Source organism: Equus asinus, chromosome 23 (assembly GCF_041296235.1).
Source record: "Equus asinus isolate D_3611 breed Donkey chromosome 23, EquAss-T2T_v2, whole genome shotgun sequence".
Taxonomy (NCBI): Eukaryota; Metazoa; Chordata; class Mammalia; order Perissodactyla; family Equidae; genus Equus; species Equus asinus.
In genome coordinates, this window is record NC_091812.1 from 42,157,596 (window position 1) to 42,179,860 (window position 22,265).

A 22,265-nucleotide genomic window follows, 5' to 3' on the forward strand; every position below is an offset into this window, starting at 1 on the left:
TTGAGAAAATTCCTCCAGGTAAGCAGAAGGGCCAGAATTTAAGCCAAATCTGGTTGCTAACAACAGTACCATTTTAGAGAAAATACATTTAAGTTATGGTTTAATAATCCTTATTTTATTTATTACCTTACATCCCCATTGGACCAAGTCCAAATATTTTAAATCACATACGCAATAAAGACTTTCTTTTTTCCCCAATGGAAGAGGTTTACCAGCAAAAATTTTATTAAAACACTTTCATCTCTACAGGGACTACAACCTCAGAATCATTTAGGAGTCCAAATGCTATCATCTTGACTAAATGGAAACAGAGAGAAGAAAAATCTCTTGAAGTCCCAGTCTTCCTTGCAAGTCAATGTCGGTCATCACTCCCCTATTACCCCATTGCAGTCCTGCTCTTCATATGCACCTTGCTTGGTCCTCTCAAGCTGTAGGCATTGATGAAGGTAAGTGTAGATGTAATTACACATTTCCAATGTAAAATTATCATCTGCTTTAAAAGAAAAGCAAAAATGGCCAGAGACAAAGAGCTAAAAGCAGACATCTGTGCTTTTGTTAACTAAAGGCTTTAATGGTCAAAATCTATATTGGTTGGTACAAAGGAAATTTCAGTTAAGCTGTTTAGACAATGAATTTATAACTTGATCAGGAGAGTGAACCAACCCTTCAATGTATTACTTGTGGAAAGAAAAGAAAAACTACTAGAATGTTTTTAGTTCAATAGGTGTGTTATACTTTGTGTACATTTAGCTCAAAATTAACGTATTGTACGCTGTTTTTTTAAACTGAAGATATAAGCACTTAGTATATTTTCATGTCACATTTAATTACTTTAGTATAAAATGATTGTTACTATGCTGTGATATTGAAAATCCCATCACATATTGTATAGTGAATTTAAAACTTTTGTCAGAGAACAAAACTAAACTGAAATCTTTTGTAGTAAAGTATTGAACTTCATTCACAATTTTAAACTGATTCTGGAATCCACTTTTTTTTTTTTACAGATATTAACATAAAGATAAGTTTAAATAGAACTACCTCACCTCGACAACCAAAAAGGGAAATTCTAAGAATGAGTGGTGATACATTTTTGGAAAAAAACCATAAAGCCATGTTAAAAATAAAGGATTGCTGGTCCCTTATTAGCTTGGTTTTCTCTTTCACTCCAAATTATAATAATCTTTTGGTGGTTCAAGTTTTCGGAGAATGTAACTCCACAAAAGTCAACTAAAATTATTTCTTAAGTGTCAAGGCAATCTGGCCTCCATGAGCTCCACCACTCTGGTCCCCACCTTCTCCCTAACTTCCAACTAGCCTCTTTACAGACTTCAAGGCCCCTCCAGCTGGCCTGGCTCCAAGGCATTTCTCCACCCTGCAACCACATTGATGTTTTTAAAATGCAAATCTCTTCCTGTCACTCCACTAGCTGTCTTAGAATGAAAACCAAGATCCTGAACAAGTTCCATGAAGCTTGCATTAGATAGTCTCTGCCTACTTGTCTAGCCTTATTTGAATTCTCTCTACTTCTCACTGTCTAGGATCGAGTCACACCCATTGTTTCAGTTCCCAGAAATAACCTAAGGAATCTTTGTCTCGGGGTATATAAGAATGTTCTCTCTTGGAGCTTAACAGCTCTTTCAGGTGTGGTTTGGTTAACTTCTACTCATCTATCAGATGATAGCTGAAAAATCATGCCCTCAGAGCTATGCATGTGATCAAACTTAACAGAATTACACACCTTTAAAAAAATGAGTTGAACTCCTTTGAAAAGATATATGCACCTCTATGTTCATCGCAGCATTATTCACAATAGTCAAGACTTGGAAGCAACCTAACTCCTCATGAACAGATGAATGGATAAAGAAGATGTGCATATATATGTATATAAATATGTATGTATGTATATAAATGTACATAAACATGTATATACATATATAAATATGTACATAAATGTATATGTGTATATATGTACACAAACATACATACAATGGAATACTACTCAGCCATAAGAGATGAAATCTCACTGTTTGCAATAACATAGATAGAACTTAAGGGTATTACACTAAGTGAAATAAGTCAGACAAAGAAAGACAATTACTGTATGATTTCATTCACATGTGGAAGATAAACAAACAAACATACAGAAATAGAGAATAGATCGGTGGTTACCAGAGGGGAACAAAGGTGGGAAAGGAGAAAGGGGTAAAGGGGCACATGTGTATGGTAACAGACAACAACTGGACTTTTGGTGATGATCATGATGTAGTTTATACAGCAGTTTAAATATAATATAAAGACGTACACTTGAAATTTATATAATGTGATAAATCAATATCACCTTAACAAAAAAAATGAGTTGATGTAAAAACTGGTAAAATCTGTACTTCAGTTAATAGCATTGTGCCACTGTTGGTTTCCTGATTTTGATAATGCACTGTCATTATGTAATATATTATTATTGGAAAGCCGGGAGAATGGTACATGAGAAATTCCTTTACAGTTTTTTAACTTCTTTTAAGTTTAAAGTTATTTCAAAAGAAAAAAAATTAATTGTTCCTTCAAGAAAGCTTTTTATTACTCTTCTGAACAGATGAGGCACTTAGCTCCCTATTAACACTTATTATAGTTAGAAAGTATAAAATTTTGAGGTTAATATTAAATATTTTTCTCTCTCAATAGAGATGAAGCCCTTTAGGGGCAGAGACCATCGCTCTTTATCCTGCCTTTGTATCCCAGCAGTCAACTCAATGCTTGGCAAAGGAAATACGTCCAATGAACATCTATTAAAGGGACTAGTAAATAAATAAATGAGCCAATCAGTCAACGTCCTTTGGAAGCATAAATGTACATAGATACATATTTACATTTTTAAAAGATACTGCTCAAATTACGAAGTTAAAATTGTGAAGATGATAAATGTCAACAGAGATCTAAACATAGATGCTTCTAATTTGGAAATGATGCAAGCTAATGAGAAAAAAGCATAATAGCAACTAACATTCAGTGGATATTTAATCCTATTATTCAACATGCTTTACAAGCAGTTCTTTATTTAATCCTTATGATGACCATATCAAGTGTGTGCTATTTTCAAACTTCATCTTACAAATGAGACGCACATAGAGAATTATAACTTGCCCATGGTCAGAATACCTATACAGCAAAGGCCAGATTTGAACACCAGAACTATAGATTCTGAGTTCGTATTCCTTTTTGTTTTTTTTAAAGATTGGCACCCAAGGGGCCAACCCTGGCCAATGGTTAAGTTCCCACACTCAGCAGCCAGGGGTTTCACCGGTTGGGATCCTGGGCGCAGACCTAGCACCACTCATCAGGCCATTCTGAGGCACATCCCACATAGCAGAACCAGAGGCACTCACAACTAGAATATACAACTATGTACTGGGGGGCTTTGGGGAGAAGAAGAAAAAAAAGAAGATTGGCATAGCTAACATCTGTTGTCAATCCTCTTTTCTTTCTTCTTCTTCTTCTTCTTCTTCTTCTTCTTCTTCTTCTTCTTCTCCTCCTCCATAGTTGTATATTCTAGTTCTGCTAGAAGTGGACCACTGCCAAAGTGGAGTGTGCAAACTTAACCACTCAGCCACGGGTCAGCCCCTGAGTCCATATTCTTAAGCGCTACTTTGTGCCCAGAGATAAAGTCTAAGAATACTGCCTGAGAGAGTTCTGAAAAGTGAGCTATGAATTCTGAAGGTACACTACAAGCTGCTATGAGACCATACTTCTTTAAGTCTTTATATCTCCACCATTTTGCACAAAGCATTTTATGAAACAGGTGTTCACACAAGGACACACACACACATATACACACACTAGTTTGGTGAATGAATAAATGAAGCTAAAGCAAACTGAGGAAAAGAGAAAAGACAAAATTATAGGTAAGAGAATTGGTTTCCACCCAACCACCAGTACTTTTCTCTTTGACTCTTTATTTCAAGATGGCTGCTGGTTGAGGGTCTTCTGAATTAACCAAAGCAGGATAACATGGGCAGGAGAGTGGGAGCTCGCAAACAAATCAAGGTTATTTGAAATAGTAACTAAGTGAGGAAAATTAAAGAAACTAAGAATGTGAAGGGAAATAAATGAGGAAATGATTAATCATATACCACCAGGCTATTAGCAATAACAAGCAGTAATTCACAAATATTATAGACACTGTTCCATTCTTTGAGCTTAGAGTTTCATTACAAACAGAGATCAGAAATAACCAACATGTCACACTTCAGATTAAAAAAAAAAGTCAGCCCCTCTATACCCAATAAAATGCTTTGAAGTATACACATTTGTTGATTTTGTGACATATTTTTAACTTTACTAGGTAGGTACAGCTCTGCTGGGAGCAATTAATTCAGAAAGCCACAGAAAACTCCGCAATGGCGCTAAAGAATCAGTCAAAGAGCCGGAACATTTTTCTTGCAGACAGCTGGATGCTGCTAATTTAGCTCCTTTAGAGTGAGGGGAGGAGGGAGGAGGGAGAAGCAAGGTTTTCATTTTGCCACACCTCTAAATTCAGAGAAAAGAAAAATGAGGAAGGCATTGATAAGCATGAAGTGAACTGGCTTTCTCCCCGCTCTGCTCAATGAGCATGTCATTCTAACTGGTCTGAAGAAACCAGCACACTTACCTTTCAGGCTGTGTATACCAAAGGAAAGCCAGCCAAAGAGCTGGGCTAAATGGAAATTCATATTTTCTTCTTTAAATAGTTTTCGTGTGATCTAACTCACATACCATACAGTTCATCCTTATAAAGTATACAATCTGAAGACATTTAGTATGTTTATACTCAATTAATACCATCACCTCAATCTAATTTTACAACATTTTCATCATCCCAAGCTATGTGCCTTTTAAAAGATGGTTAAATGGTTTGTGATATAAATAAATAAATACCCAAACATGTATAATCTAAAATAAAAACAAAAAGACATGTTTAATGAGATTATGAATGTTCTCAGTGCGAAATGGCCCTGTCTGCTGGGAGGTATGCACTTGATGACATAAGAAAGACAGTCTTTCTATTCCTAACTTTATTTTGGAAAGTCTAACTATTTGACTTAGGCTACTTCTCAGAAGCCATTTCTGCAAAATGCAGAAGGAATCATTGATCCTGCCCGTCAATCCAATCATTTTTCTTACAGAATAATTTCTAGCCATATCAAAAGCTACTCACTCTCTTCCTTACTATGCTTACCTCCACCTCCAGCTTTCTGGACCCCCAGTTCATATATCACTGTAGCTGCTTATGGTAAATATCTATTGCTCTTCCTTTGAGCAGCTCAAGAAAATGCATTACAAGAAGCAACGGAACAGAAAGATGGGAACACTTTCCATTATCCATTAGAACCAAGCCAAATTAATTTTAAATTGTTAATTCTGAGAGGGGAGCTTTTTGCCTTTTTTCCTTTTTTTATTTTTGGTGAGGAAGATCAGCCCTGAGCTACCATCTATGGCCAATCTTCCACTTTTTGCTTGAGGAAGATTGCTGCTGAGCTAACATCTGTGCCAGTCTCCCTCTATTTTATGTGGGATGCCACCACAGCATGGCTTGATGAATGGTGCTAGGTCCACGCCAAGATCTGAACCCACAAACCCTGGGCCACCAAAGCAGAGAGTGAGAACTTAACCCCTATGCCAATGGGCTGGCCCCCAGGGAGCTTTTTCTTAAACTTGGCTAAAGCAGATATGCTTCATATTTTCCCATTTTGATCTTCAGTTTAATTCCTGGGACAAGAGTTCATCAGAATCTCCTATGTATAGGACCGTACAGAGAAGCAAGCTGGGGACTTCAACATACTGCCAAGAAACCTGGTTTATCAATCACCCAAATTTTGAGAATCTATAGCTAAATAAAAGAAGTTGGATATAGTAGCTAATACAAGTGCTCAATAAAAATGTTGGCTGAATGCTTTTGAGTAATAATGTAATAACAGCTAATATTTATTAAACACCTAGCATAAGTCATCTTGCTGATCTGTGTTTTACATTAACTCATTTCATCCTCACAAAACCCAAGAGTAAGTCCTATCCTACACCACCATCATCATTACCATCATCCATATCTTAAAGATAGGGAAACTGAGGGAAAGAACAGGATGTATCGTGCTCCAGATTACAAAAGGACAGCCACAACTTAAAACCAGACTCTGGCTGCAGAGCTCCCTTTCTTAACCATTACCTTATTCTGCCCATCAGAAAATACGGAAGGACGAAATGGTTATTTTACAGTAGAGATGTCACTCTATTCTCTAATACTAGAGAAATAGACAAGTTCCACTGGATATAGTGATATAACACCCAAGGGAGAAAAAGAACCTAATTGTTTTCACATAGGACAGAAATACAGTAGTCCCCCCTTATCCGAGACCCCCAGTGGATGCCTAAAATCGCAGATAGTACTGAACCCTATATATACTGTTTTTTCCCATACATACATACATATGATAAAGTTTAATTGATAAATTAGGCACAGTATGAGATTAACAACAATTATAAAATAGAACAATTATAACAATATACTGTAATAAAAGTTATGTGAATGTGATCTCTACCTCTCTCTCAAAATATCTGATTGTATTGTACTCACCCATCTTCTTATGAGGATGTGAGATGATATAATGCCTATGTGATGAGATGAAGTGAGTGTGATGTAGCGGTTAGGCTATTATTGGCCTTCTGACGACATGTCAGAAGGAAATCATCAAGCCATGATGATGTCAATGGTTGGATGTCAGGGGCAGACAATGTCAATGGTTGGGGATCCAACAAAGGGATGATTCATGTCCCTGGCAGAACGAGGCAGGACCACGTGAGATTTCATAACACTACCTCAGAACAGCACAAAAATTAGAACTTATGAATTGTTTATTTCTGGAATTTTCCATTTAATATCTTCAAATCATGGTTGATCGCAGGTAACTGAAACCACGCAAAGCAAAACCGTGGATACAGGGGAACTACTACATACTGAGTAGACAGGAACCACAGGAAGATTCCTTAACAATAAGGAAGGAGAGCGAGGGAATGTTCGCCATCCAAGACGGAAAAACGGCAAAAAGCAATAGAAAACGGAGGAACTAAACCATCTGAGGAATTAAACTACCAAGAACTGTGTTTCTAAAGAAGATCCAGTAAATACTCAGGTCCAATTATAGTGGCCAAGCGTAAACTCAGCTCTAGAATGTACCAGTAAGCTGTAAGCGATGTCTTTAAAGTGAAACTGGTTTGATGAAAAAACGTGCTAACAGCATGTTGTTGGCCTGCATCTAGTTAAAAAACAAAAACAATAAATGACAGGTAAATAGCAAACTAAAGCTACAAAATATTAACAGCAACTATTATGAAGACTCAGCCGAAAGAAAAATATTCGCCCCAGGTTTACACAAATGTAATCTAAATTCATCCTGAATTTGCATGCATATTATCACAGAATTCAACTCCATTAGACCACTACAGAAAACTGGTTGGCTGGGCATGAGGAAGAGCCACTCCTAGTGCTCAAACAGAAGTCACACTTGACTCTTCCCTGAGACCACAGCTCTTCAAAGTGTACATGCATTCAAGAGACAACAAGCAAAATCATTTCAAGCATTCAAGACATAGGAATGAAAAGAAACAAGATCCATGCACACATCTAGCCTTTTAAAATCATGGTGGGGATCTGTAGGGCATTTTAAATCAGTAATGGCAGAGACTATAATTTTCTGCTAAAGGGATATTATCACAATTTTTCAACCTGGGTTTGAACCAAGGCTCACAAAAGCTCTTCTACTTAATGCAACATCACACCCAGCACTTTGCTGTGGCATTCCACACAGCAGGTCATAATCCTGATTCCTTGGTTCTTTGGAGTTAATCATTTCAAAAGGCAGTGAGGTGAACACATTAAATTAACAAGGTCAGCTAGAGCGGCTTCTTCCCATTCCCCACCCCCATATAGTCTTCTTCTTCAAAAGAGAAAAAAAATTTTCTTTTAAGTATTCCATAGATCACAAACGCTTCCAACAAGCTACATTAAATTTTGAAATTTAACTCGTCATCCCTTGTATGAATACAAAACACCGTTAGATAAAAGGAAAAACGAATATGGCCAGGTGTACTAATGAAAGCATAGGGAGACAAACCAGCGGTCCAGGTAATGGAACCCTGAGAAATATTAGCTTTATATGATGGTGAGGAAACCAAATTTTTCTTCAGTGCCACTTATGTCTTGATTTTTTCAGTGTTTTAAGAGAAGGCAACAGCACAATTTAACAGGTTACATCAAGATCCTATTTCATCAATTGTTCTTTACACATTCTTAGTGACTAAAATTGTATCTCCAACTCTACCGTGTGCTTTCATGTACCACGAATATCCTCCAGTAGATTATTAAGGGATTCTCTTACTTCTTTTAAAATATACCTAAAAAAATATGGCTAATTTTTCCTCTTTTACCAGGAATGCTCAGGTTACACATGCTATTCAACAACGCCAAATGAATCTGGTAAAGGGAAAATATACTAAATCAAGGCTGAGTGGACAAAGGCAAAATTAAACAAAATTAATTTGGCAAGGAATAAGCCTGTCCCTTTTTAGCTGCGATGGGAAGAGTGAGAGAGAATGGATTCTTTCTCAGATTACATCTTGAGGTTGAAAGCTGATATATAAATGGTAAATATCTTAATTTAACTAAAAATAGCTAACTCAAGCTTTTTTTTTTTTTTTAAGGCTCTTTCATATAGGAAGTGTGATGAAAAAGAAGGTGAGGCAAAGGGAGAAAGCAAGGAGCAGGAGAAGGAGGGGGTGGTGATTATCACCTGTAATATAGATTGTTTTAAAACACAATTTTAAAAGTACTTGTTCCTAAATTCTTGACATCTATCTGTCACTTACCACCAGAAAATTAAGCAAAAGCACAGCTGCTCAGTAGAACATTTTTACTTATCTGGAAGGATAATTTCATGGATATATGATAATTATGTCTAGTAACTTTAAGAAAACCTCTAACTGTGATCTGATACTGAAGTGGATTCCCAGGGTCTTAATATGCATTTGCCAGAAATTAACAATCGTAAAACAACTTACTTTTTGACTCTGGCCAAAAGAGAAAAATAAAGTCATATGCTTGATTTCTTTAATAAACTAAATTTAGATTTTTAACTTTAAAATTGATTTTGACATAAACGGCTTTAAAATAACACAAGCATCTTTCATTTGAGCCTTTTCTCAGTTAATTATTTGCTGGCATTGTACTAGAAATTTCTTGGCTTCACCTTAAACCCACACTCCCAAGTGCTAATTAGAAGACTATATACATTATTAACTAGAGAATGTTGTGCTTAAAACATGCATGTTCCATATGTATCCTATTACTAACATTATTCCTTTCGCTCCTGGAAAGCTCTCTTTAGAAAACAAGTCCCTATTTAAACAAAGAAATTGGCTGCCATTGCGGAAATTCTTGTAAAATGCAATTAATAGGTAGGGGCCAACAGGACACAGGATCTTTGTCTTTGAAACATCCTTAACATGAATCAAATTTAATCTCACTGAAATAGTCAGTGGAGGGAAAAGTTAATGACTGCAGATGTTACACATTTTAATACTGCCAGGGGACTCCCAAAGAGAATGGCCAAATCTCATCTGAGCTACGCCACTACCCAGGAACCAGACATGTCGGTGAGCACAAGCGGGAGACATGCCTTTTTCCAGTACTCTCTCTTCCAAAAGTCCACTGGACAGAAGGGAAAAGAAACACATGCAAACAAGGTAGACTTCATGATTTCCTAACGATGAAGGAGACGTGATCTTCTCATTAATCGGCAAGCTAATTGACCACAATCTCAGTTTTATAAATTGAGTCCAATAATCCAAACTTTGGTGTCTGTATTCCACAAAATTCTCTTCACACTTCCACACCCTTCATCCAGGCACAAAGTTGTCAGTTCTGCTTGATTTGTTTGAATACTGTAGTCGACGACAGCTGTCGGAAACAGTACATTAGAACAGCTGCTCTGACAGCTACAAGGGGCTTGGAAGTTTAATTGGGCTCAATGTGACATTGCGCATTTTTCTAAACATAGAAATATCCACAAAACTAAAGAAATTTCTAATGAGTCTGAGCAATGTTTACTTATTGGCAACACCAACTGGTTAACCCCAGTTAGAGTTTATGTCATTGCTCTCATAAAATCTCTGCCACCAGGCTGGTAAGAGTACCAAAAAAAAAGAGAGAGAGAGAAAGACAAAACAGTAGGAGCAGTTAGATGCACAAAAAAGGGGCATTAAGAGAAGGAGGAAACGGTAAGGAAGTCACATCAATAATCTCTTTCAAAGGCTGGCTGGTAGCCAAGGAGGATCCCACAGTGTTTCAGGATTTACATCCAAAGGAAACGTATTCAGAGGCCCCGAGCCTGGTGCCAACTGCAAACAAAACTGCTCATTATGGTCACAGCCCCCTAGAGCAGGGGAGAATGGCTTACTCTCAGCATCCGCGCGGAGGAAGACAGCGAGGAGCAGCAGCAGCGGCCTGGCTACGTGCACCATCCTGCAGCTTGGCAGCAGCATGCGCTGGCAGCTTGGAATCACTGCCTCTGAAGCCGCAGCGAGTCTGTCCGATCTGAAATTTCAGCTGGAACACTTTCAGAGCCTGAAGGGGAGAGGAAGAGAAAAGAAAGGGAAGAAAACAGAAGGACGCTTAGATTTCTCACTCTTTTCCCCTTGTTCCATCACAATCAGCATGAGAGACACAATCCATTGTAAACACATGACAAATTGTAACCAAGATGTCTCTGTATTAGGTATTAGCAAGCAAATAACTTGGTTCGTAAAATGTGGCACCCTAGCATATCTTTTTCCCATTTTCAGGCCATCCTAAAGCCAACTACCTTGAATTTCACTCTCTGCTTATGCCACCTTTTGGGCAACGCTCTCTGAGAAGAAACTGTCACTTCTTATGAAACACTACAAGAATACATTGATGGAAGAAAGCACTCCGATGCTATAAGAAAGATTTAGGAGAAGCTCCACCACGCAGGATAAAAGTCTGTTATTGACAGAATAATGGAAGCTGCTTTCTTGGCACCAGGTGAAATGACAGGGATAATTCAACTTCTCCAGCTAAATAATAGAGGTTAGAATTTTTTACACTAGCACATTTGGCTTCTTCCCTGAAGACACATCAATGTTCAAGTCTAGTTTGGCATCAATAAGTCAAAACAATAGTTAGCCTGAGCCTCTTTGATTTCACAGGATTTTTATATGTCTCCTGGGCAATGGCTTAGTTTTCTCAATCTTTTATGTAAAATCAATAAGCCACAAACTATTTTTAGAGAGCCTACTGGGTGCAAGACATCAGAAATGCCACTTAGCACAAAGTGTCGCGAGGTAAAAAATGAGTCAGATTACATCCTCTGTGAGTTTTCAGTTTCATAGGGAAAATAAAACAGATAAGTGAGATGACTAGTCAAGTTAATAAGTGATCAGTGCCAGGAAGGAAAACCAAATAATGAGATACAAGATAGGATCAGGAATGGCATTATGGAAAAGGCAACGTCTCAAACTGGCCCTTGGAGGATAGGATGATTTTACCAAGAGGGAAAGGCATTCCAGGAATTCTTTGCAAAGGCAGGGCAAGGAACTTTGGAAAAGGAGAATTGCCTGGTTAGCGTGGAGCAGGGCTGCCCAAATGTCTATTCACATCAGAACCATCTGGAAGGCTTGCTAAAACAGTGGGGAAGCACCCCTAGAGTTTGTAGTTTCGTAGATCTTGGTGGAGTCCAAGAATCTGCATTTCTAACAATTTTCTGGATGATGCTGATGCAGCTGGTCCAGGGACCACACTGAGACCACTGGGTTGGTGTGATGGCTCCATTAGGAAATCAAAACAAGATGAGGCCAAAGAAAATGGCTCAGGCCTTTAAAAAAATATGTCACAGAAAGCCATGCATGCCAATCTAAGTCAACCAGTCTTTATTCAGCAAACCACAATGAGAGCTGTTTAATGTTTTGGAGCAGAGGAACAATATGGGAGTAAGCTTTGGGAAGATTAACTGACAGCTGAATATGGGATGATTTAGAGAATACTATTAGGCCATAGCAGGAGTCCCAGGTGAAAAGTAACACAGACCATAAGACTGATGGTGGCCCTGGTGGGAATGGAAAAGAAGGGAAGCGATGACTGGCTCCAAGCAATAATGTGAAGTATGACTCTTCAGGTGATAAATAATTGTTCCTATAGAGCCTTCAATAAATCTATCACAGCATCTTACAGAGTAGGCCCTTGAGAGAGAGAGAGAATATTGAACGCTATTGCTTCCTCTATCACTGCGAGAAGAACTTGAGAAAGACAATTAGAATTCTTCTGCAAAATCAAAGAGCACACCTTTAAGTTTTGTTTATTGGCATATTTGCAACACATACAACATTCTTGACAGGAAATACTAGAGATATCCAGAAATAACCTAATCCACTAAAATAACTTGTACTTTTAAAAAGTATTGTAACGCAGATACTACAGTGTGTCTTTTCTGAAACTGAGCTGGAGCATGAGAGTAAAAAGTTTTTAAAGATATTATCTTTTTCATTACTATGCATGAGTGGTTTGAATGAGGAAAGATAAAACTAAAAAGAAGGGGGGAAATCATTCTAATTACCATTCCACTAGATAGCCTTATTTTTCCCTTTTTAACAGATTTGTGGGTGGCATGAAGAAGCAAGTTGCACATTGAAACGCATTTACTTGAAACCAAAAGCTAGCCAGCTGCTCCAGATCAGCCATTGTTATCAATCTCATCTGGAAAACAACTTATCAAGCAGTTCATAGCTATCAAATGTTAAAATTCTCAAAACTTCATAGGAAAAGTGCTATAGGAACCAGCTCTGGCACCCTCCCCCTTTCACCGCTCCTGTCCTCATGCCAGCATTTCAAATGACAGCAAAGTCCAGGAGACATCAGTCCTGTCGGACTCAATTTGTGTCTGTGCAAGCGTATCAGAGCCAACTGCTACATAATGACTCGGTGCGATCACAGAGATGGAGATGTATGAAATGCTCTCTCAGGGAAGAGGTGATTGGGCTTTTTCCCCGTACTCGACTGAAGTAGCATAAGAAGACCAAATTCTTCCAAATGAACCTACAAATGTTACCTCTGGACCCGGAACACTGACAGGGACCTAGACATGAACACAGATACAGACGTACATATTTATACTTAAAGGGGCTATGCCCTTGGCCAAGATATGAAAACAGGAGATCGGAGGTGTGAAGATAAAGCCTATTCTAGATGTTCATTCCAGCCAGTCTCCACTGCGTACCTTGTTTATTACATAGAAACATTGCCAAGAGGGAAATGCTGGCTTGCATATCAGTAAGGTGGAATTTCAATTTTAGAAATATGGGAAATGGATTTTTAAGGAAACATTAACAGTGAAAATAATGAAGCTGAGTGACTATTACAAGTAGTTTCCATTAGCCTCGAGAAAGGATTGCCAAGCACTGCAATGAGAAGAGCAAGACAAGGGATTCAGAGATAGTAAAAGTACCATGGTTTAGCTTACATCACAAATTACTCTGCATTTGTCCAATAGCCCTCAGCAGAGGCTAACTCACTGTGAGATTTTTATTTGCCTTGCCCTTTCATTAACTGGGACATGCAGATAAAACTAAACCATCTAGATCAGTTCAAAATAAAATAAATTTTAAAACTCTCTGGTTGTTTATTTCTCACAGCACAAAAATCTTAAGAAACAATAATTTTGTTGATTTCCAGATAGCTGAGTATCTACTTTTGTATTTACGTACATGTGTGGTTAGAGAAGCTAACAGTTCAGAGGGCCAGTGGATGCAATATAATTTGAAATGGAACGACAAAAAGTACCCTTGCCCAAAAGTCTGCACAAATCACTGCTTCAAGTGATCACATATGCTGACCCCTAGCCAACTCTTTCTCTTCAATTTAACGTTGTAACCCTTTTCTGTAATATGTATACCCATATTCAAATTAATATGAATGCTGAAGGATTTTTTTTTAGCTTTCTGTATTGTTGGTATGCATTTCTGTAGATTGTGTTAAAATAAAAGAAAAAAAGGCAAAATGGAGATTTCATCTTTTAAAAATATCCAAACAGTCCCTTAGAGAAATGAGTGGTTGCAGGTTTTACGTAGGAAATGCACAAAACGAGTGTGGAACATCTTGTCATACCAGGAAGCAAGGAAGATTTCTGGAACGACTAGATTATATCCAAAACAGAAGCCAAGGTGATGAGGCTCCCATCAGCCAAATGTAGAAAATCTGAGTGGCAAAAAGAAGAATAACTGCAAGGAACTGAAGCGCAACATATTAAAATCCATGAGATCATAATTTTAAAAATAATTTTAAAAAATAGCATTGGTCACCCAAGGAGGAAGTGAAAGGATCAAATCATTATTCTGAAAAGAGGGACAGAAAGGGAAAGAATTAAGCATTAAAACAAAAAAATCTCCAGGGGCCAGCCTGGTGGCGTAGTAGTTAAGTTCGCACATTCCACTTAGGCAGCCCTTGTTCACCGGTTCGGATCTCGACCATGGACCTAGCACCACTTGTCAAGCCACACTGTGGTGGCATTCCACATAAAATAGAGGAAGACTGACACAGATGTCAGCTCAGTGACCATCTTTCTCAAGCAAAAAGAGGAAGATTGGCAACAGATGTTAGCTCAGGGCCAATCTTCCTCACAGGAAAAAAATCTCCATAAGAACTTAAAAACAAAAATTAGTGCTGTCACTAGAAAACTGGATATCACTGTTTATCTCTAAACATTTTGCTTCTGTCTGTCTTATAACAACCCCATACTCTCAATTCTAGACATCTTAGAAGCAATAACATCATAATGCTATTTAACCTGAGCTTATATCCTTTAAGTTGGAGAGATGGTGGGGTAAGGAGAAAGTCCCCAAATGCTGTGACTTCTTTTCATCAACCTCCCAAACCAATCAGGCCTCTATAAATTGTCTAACACAGATTTCCAATCATTTAATGTGACTGATCACTTGCATACAAGATGTGCTACCAGGAAACTGCTATTTGTAAAACTGACGAAAGCAGGCTGCTGTGGTTGCAGCTAGAAGGAGTAGAAGGGCCTGGTGTTCATAGCAAGCATGATGGAGACTCCTGAGGGCACCCTGTGAATTCTCTGTGCCCTCAGCACACAGTGACAACACAAGGACACGCAAAGAAAAAAGAAAACAAAAATAAACTTTCACCATTTCACTTATTCATGAGGATTTTCCAAGAGAAGATAGCCCCCTAAATATTTTATCATGGTCTAGGACAAGTATCCTCCAGAGTTGGTCAATAAAACTTTCTGCAGGAGAGAAATGTTCTTTATCTGCACTAACAATTGACCACTTTTAAACATAGCTAGTGAAAATGGGAAGTAAGCATTTGATTGTATTTAAATTTAATTTACATTTAAATCGCCATGTGTGGCCAGCAGCTGCCCTTTTGGACAGCACAGACTATAGCTACATGTTTCAACAGCACTCAACAGCATAGCTATTAACAAGGTCTAGGTTTTCTGGGTTGTAGACTGAAACAATGAAGTGAGAAGTCCTTGGCTTCCCAACAATTAAGACTCTAAAGATTCATGGTGTTATGTGAGGAAATCCACTTAACCTTTGGGTCACTCACTTCCCCATCCCTGTCCCTTACCCTTGTCAAAAAAAATTGTTTCATTTTTTTAAATTATTTCATTGAATGTAAAGGGAGGATCAATAAGTGGTCAAATGGACCACTGGAAAATGTCCAAAATAGAAGTATTTGTTAGTAAAAGGAAAAATCGGTGTTTCATATCATAGCTAGAAGAGTTATGTTTCTCACTAATAAAAGTCCCTGTTTGGGATATAACAGAAATCGGAACTTCTGCCAGCAAAGACACACCACATTCCATAGACGGGAAAGACAAGCATATTTCTACACATTCACGTGAAATAATTTGTATAGTTTTTATAAAATGGCTGCACTCAATTAATTAATATTAGTGAGGAATATGGGAAACATATTCTTAAATATTACATGCAGCACCAAAAACCCCTATGTCAATCATGGAAAATACTGCTGAGGAAAAGAAGGGCAATAGAAGGAGATTATTAAATTAAATAAAACAGTGGAAAATAACTGCACACCCAATACACCTCTGTATAAAGTATTCAAATCTAAAGAATATAAGCAATTATTATTATGAGAGAAACTCAAATCTTAAAACGATACTCTTTCACATAATAGCACATCATACCAAAAACTCTAATTTTTTTCTATATTTTGCCCTAAATATGCTTTCATGACAATAAATTAAAAAAAAAACAAGAGAGAGTTTATGAAATATGACATATAAATACAAAGTAATAACTCAATCATCTCATTTTTGGCTTAGGCTATGACTTAATATGAAGACACCAAGGGTGAGTGTAAGTAAGCACACAATAATTCTTCGAAGAAATAAACTGAATTGTAAGAACAACTGAAGAGTAAAACAATACCTATCAATGTGGATACCATAAAAGGTTCTTTATATGTTTAGTTTTAATACATAGAAAAGCCAACTGTCTGAGCTTTATACAGTATGATTCACTTTCCAAATTACTATTGATAGCATCTCTCTATCTATAAGATTTCAAATAACTTTGCATTTGAGGCACACATAAATATCAGTTACTTTCACAAATGGCAAAATGACATTATTAACTTTGATCGTTTCTTTCTCCTTCAGGAAGCAAAAATGAGAATGCCAAGAGAAATTAATAGACAGGGAAAAAACCTCATCTTCCTGCCCACCTTTTCTTTTTCCCCTACAAATAAAACTGTTTGATTTGAAAAGTAGGATAGCTTTAGACATAGCATCTAATTTCTTTAAATGATTGTTGCACGTGATAACTATCTGGTTTTACATTGTGCTAGTGAAAACTAAAGTACAAACCTATTTAACATGCTTTGGGACTTTGCTATTTTTTCCATTCTTCCAAAAAGACGTTTTAGAAGTGAGAAACTGAGCAATCTCACAACGTATAGACAGACATGCAACCCAGCCACTTCCCACCCAAATGACAGAACCTGAATTCTACTATTTTAATCTTTGGGCAGTTTTAAACAGATGTGAAACCATCATTCTTAACTCACTATACTTGATTTTCTTTGTCATTTTCCTTAAAAATCAAAAGGGTGTTTCTTTTTAATGCACACAAAATATGCTTTTGTTTAAAATACATTTAGCTTTTACAATATACTATAGTTAATAAGGTACTAGTTATTACCATGTTGATTTTATTTGTTTAGTGTCCATCAACACATAGTGGAAGAGAAATCTAGCAATACATGATATATGCTATCTACTTACTATGAAAAGTAAATTTTTAAATTTGTGGACAACTTCCCACTCCTTTTAGCACTGATTACTTTTTTCCTTGAGACTATTTTAAAAACAAAATGAAGCGCCTTTTAATCATTTTTAAATACTTCATTACTAGAGCTCAGTGGAATCCAATTTTGCCTACTCACAGGTGTTATATCTATGACTTCATCCTCCGAGCGATCAAAGCTCCGGACCAGCGGTTCTTAACTGAGAATGATTTTGCCCCCTTCCCAGGGGACTCTGGCAATGTCTGGAGACATCTTTTTGTTGTCACAAAATAAGGGGAGTTTAAGGGCAATGCTAATGGCATCTAAGGGGCAGAGGACAGGGATGTCCTAAATATCTTATAAGGCACACTACAGCCCCCCACAACAAAGAATTATCCATACCGAAATGTCAACAGTGCTAAAGTTGGGAAATATTGTCCTAGGATAGTTCATTAATGTTGAGGAAAATTTAAAATTAAAAAATGGGGATTTTCAAGGTCTGTTTCTAGCACATTGTCTTCTAAACCCACAAAATTCTAGGTGTTTCTCGTGCAGTTTTAGTACATAAACTCAAAACAGATTTGAATTTCTGGGCATGGAAGTCAAAACACTATGGATGACTCCCAAATTTCCCTTTTTGTCCTAAGCTAGAACCAAAGTTGGCTTGCCTTATGGGAAGTTCAGTTCACAGGCTTAGGTGGCATAAATACTGTCACCAATTAAAAGAATGAATCTGTTAAATGGAGCAGACATCTCACTGATGTCTGTCAGTGGATGGACATGATTCCCATCTCTCATGATGGGAGCTTAGCTCTTCTGGGAGGGAACAGTCCCAGGATAGAAATACTCAATTCCAGGGGCTGGCCCCGTGGCCGAGTGGTTAAGTTCGCGCGCTCCGCTGCAGGCGGCCCAGTGTTTCGTTGGTTCGAATCCTGGGCGCGGACATGGCACTGCTCGTCAAACCACGCTGAGGCAGCGTCCCACATGCCACAACTAGAAGAACCCACAACGAGAAATATGCAACTATGTACTGGGGGGCTTTGGGGAGAAAAAGGAAAAAATAAAAAAAAAAAAATCTTAAAAAAAAAAAAAAAAGAAATACTCAATTCCAAGGAATGTTCTTTCAAATCCCTTCCAGCAACAGAGATAGAAAGTGGAATGGTGAGAGACCATCATGAATGGCTGGGGAACGTGGAATTAAAAAATATTCTATTCGCTTTCCTGGTGTTGTCCTCATGACTAATCCCATGTCTCTCTGAAAATCTATGAACACACATGGTAGAGAGACTAGGTTCTGTGTGGAGAAATCAAATAAATGGTTATTAAACCAAATAGAAATATAACCTAAAGAAAGGTAGAGGGAAGAAATATTCATCGTAGATATTCAGTATTTACTCTCCTCTCCCACCCTGCACATTCATTATATTCAGTTATATTGCACTCTCCTTTATTGTTAGTCTACCCTTCTTGAATGAAACCATAGATTGATAAAAATCAGAAAAAAATTACAGATTATCTTGGGCAACCCCCTCATTTGGCAGACAATGAATGAAGTGAAAGGACATATGGAATTGATAACCTCAGGATAATATTTACAGATTATGTGAGGGATTTAACTCAAAATACTCTTATTAAAACAAGATTAAGTGAAGATATAGATGAAACAAGATTGGCCAAGACTTGATTGTTGAATCTTAATGCGAACAGGAAGATTCATTATACTTGTCACTATATTTTTGTATATGTTTGAAACATATAAATTTCAATGCTAAATTTGATGTACTTTATTAATATAATATATATAATATAATAATAAATCTTCAAATCTTTTAAAAAAAAATAACCTCAGGATACACATCTAGTTAGTCTCAGAGAAGGGTTCAGAACCCAGACCCATTTTATATCTTGTATAGCATTCCTGACTTACTATAATGGAGATACTTAGCTTAGGTGAAGTCATGATTAATTCTAAAATGAGCAACATAAAGAAAATGTCTCTCCTTTAATTGGCAGAGAGACAACATAAGGATTGGTCGAAATGAAGGGGGAAGAAAACCTTAAAAGTGGGGTGTAGCAAGGAAGAATGAGAGGATCTCACTGGATTAAAGTGTTTGAGAGTTATTGTCCTAGAGGGATAAATAATTCACAAATGAAAGTTTATCCCATGAGTCAAAAATTCCTAAGGGTCAATCTTTAACTGCATAACCCATTATTATGTACTTTATTATGTACTTGAGTATATTAGAGTTAAAGAGTTTATAGGTGTGTTTGGAAGTAGAAATGATTAACCAGAATAGGTTTTTTAAATTCTCACATGTTAGTAATTGAATTAATAACATGCAGACACATGTTTATACCACCTTAAGGCATATTTATTTTGTATATTACCATCAAGTTCTTTTTTATAGAGGTTATTTTCTCTGTTGTTTAAATTTTAGCAAGATCCCTGTTGACTAATTAGGAATAGGTAGGAATGTATTAGATGGTGAATTCCCAGAGTTACACAGGACAGTTACCTACACAGAAAGATGCCGACCTGAGTGCACTTTATTATAAAGTTGCTGAGGGCAACACGGCCGTATAGAAAGGAGAAATGAAGACACACAATGGTTACTTTTCAAAAGCAGTGGCATTACAAAGTGATTTGATAATAAAGTACAAAAATTTCCTTTAGCAATAAAAGCACTATGCATTTCCCATATCAAGATGTCAGACTAGCAATGAAAAAATATTTTTCCCATAGTCACTCTTTTAGAAAATATATTTGAGACCTCCAGAAAAAGGCTTCATAAAATACTGTCATTTTTATTATACTTCTATAAAATACTCAAACAAAAGACACAGTACAGATATCAAAAAAAGGAATTTAAGGTCATTAAAAGCCTACTTGCAAACTAGATGTAATAACTTTCTCAATACCAAATTTTCCACATACCAATCGTAATCTTAAGTAAATGTCCCACACAACTAAAAGAAAAGGAAATGCCGAATAATAATATCAACCAAACGCCTCTGCTGGATTTAGACATCATCATGGAGGTCTTCTGAAACGCAGATTTTTACATTCCAAGGTACAGGAGTGGCCAGTTACTAACAGAAGTAGAAGCAAGCCTGGGGAGTGAGCAGGTTGCGAAGCTGGCAGGCAGACATGGATGGACAGTGGTTGGGGTGGGAGGGGATAGGATACCAAATTATTTGGTGGAAGAGCAAGCTCCAAATTAAAATGCCAGCTCTTGAGCAACTTCTCTATTTTTCGTAGTATGTCCCATGATGTTTCCATCACAAACTGAATAGACTGACCCTTTCCTTTAGGATGTTTCCTTTAATATTTTGAAGACATAGATTTAACCATGATGTATTATTATTTTACCTTGTAAAAAACTTCTGAAAAGCTATACTTTTAGAAAATGTTCTCACTTCCTCCCACAGCAACTGTCACTAGGGTCAAAACTATTCGTAGCATAAATCTTTATCATTTTCACACTTTGCACTTTAGATTGCTGCATTCATCCCAAACATAAATAGGGTGCATACAGACGAGACACAAATATAGTGCATGTTTAAAAATCCATGTGAAATATATATTTATATATTATATATTCCTACTATAGTACTGATGAAGTAAATATACTGGCAAACACACAAACTTAGAACTTTTAAAAATAAGATAAACAATAAACGGAAATTGGAGCCAGCCCAGTGGCGTAGTGGTTAAGTTTGCACATTCCGCTTCTCGGCAGCCCTGGGTTCACAAGTTTGGTTCCGGGGCGCAGATATAGCACCACTTGTCAAGCCACACTGTGGTGGCATCCCACATAAAATAGAGGAAGATTGGCACAGACGTTAGCTCAGAGCCAATCTTCCTCACAAAAAATTAATTAATTAAATAAACAGAAATAGAAGTTCTACAACTTTTTCCTAGGCCACACAAATCACTGGAGGTCCACTGCCCTAGATTCTCTGCAGTTGGACTTTTTTCACATTATTTCAGGTAACAATAGAGAAAAAGGAGCACTTTTACTGATTTGTCTACCAGCCCCCTTCTGGAGTCAAATACTTGCTGTCATAACCAAATGTTAAAGGCTCTATGTGACAGCTGATGTCAACATGATGTAACACAGAGGAGAAAAGACAGTGTTGTTTTTTGAGATTTTCATACAATGTCTTCATTTTATAATTGTGAACCATCTCGCTGAACTAGAATAACTTTACACATCAACTGTGTTTTTGTTTTAAAAATGAATTCCTTCATTCTTTTGCTCCATGAATATTCTTGAATACCAAGCAGGGTGGTAGGTATAAGAGCCTTGACACTGCACGGGACAACAAGGTCACTGATACATTCTGGTGTGAGGAGATAGAAAAATACAAATAATTTCTTTAAACACTCAAGTTTTAAGGCAAAGGGGTAGAGAGTAACTGGTCAGTGGAAAGGGAGAAAGGAGGCTTTAGATAGGGTGGCAGAGAAGGGCCCTGAAGAGGTAGGGTGTGAGCCTGACCTTGAATGACAAGACACTCTGCAGAAGAGCTTTCCAGGCTAAGGGACAGACCACCCAAGGCAGAGGCTCAGAGGCAGGAACAAGCTTGGTGTGGCTGGAGCCCATAGAGGCAGGCAGAGAGTGGCATGCAGCAGGCTGGGAAAACAGGATGGACCCGGATTGCACAGAGTCTGTCTATAGGCCACACTGGAGAGACTGGGTTTCCTTTGAAAAGCGATGGGAAGACACTGGAGGGCTTTATGCTATGGAGTGACAGGGTCTGATTTATATTTAGACGACTTCTGCAGTGGCTGTGTGCCAATGGTTTTCAAATTGCAATTCTCCCAGCACCACCCACCCTGCTCTGAGTCTCTATAGACATTTCCAATCCGTTTATTTGGACGTAGCCATTGTAC

At 37.5% G+C, this 22,265-nt stretch overlaps 1 protein-coding gene across 25 annotated transcripts in view; it reads right to left on the reverse strand.

Moving 5' to 3' along the window:
• PTPRD (protein tyrosine phosphatase receptor type D) overlaps positions 1-22,265 on the reverse strand; it is a 2,080,413-nt gene that overhangs the window by 374,906 nt on the left and 1,683,242 nt on the right. For all 25 annotated transcript variants that reach the window (XM_070495512.1, XM_070495506.1, XM_070495510.1 and 22 more), the window contains one exon: positions 10,482-10,648. In XM_070495512.1, coding sequence (XP_070351613.1) covers positions 10,482-10,566 — 85 coding nt within the window. In that variant the 5' untranslated portion in view covers positions 10,567-10,648. The remainder of the gene's footprint in view (positions 1-10,481; positions 10,649-22,265) is intronic.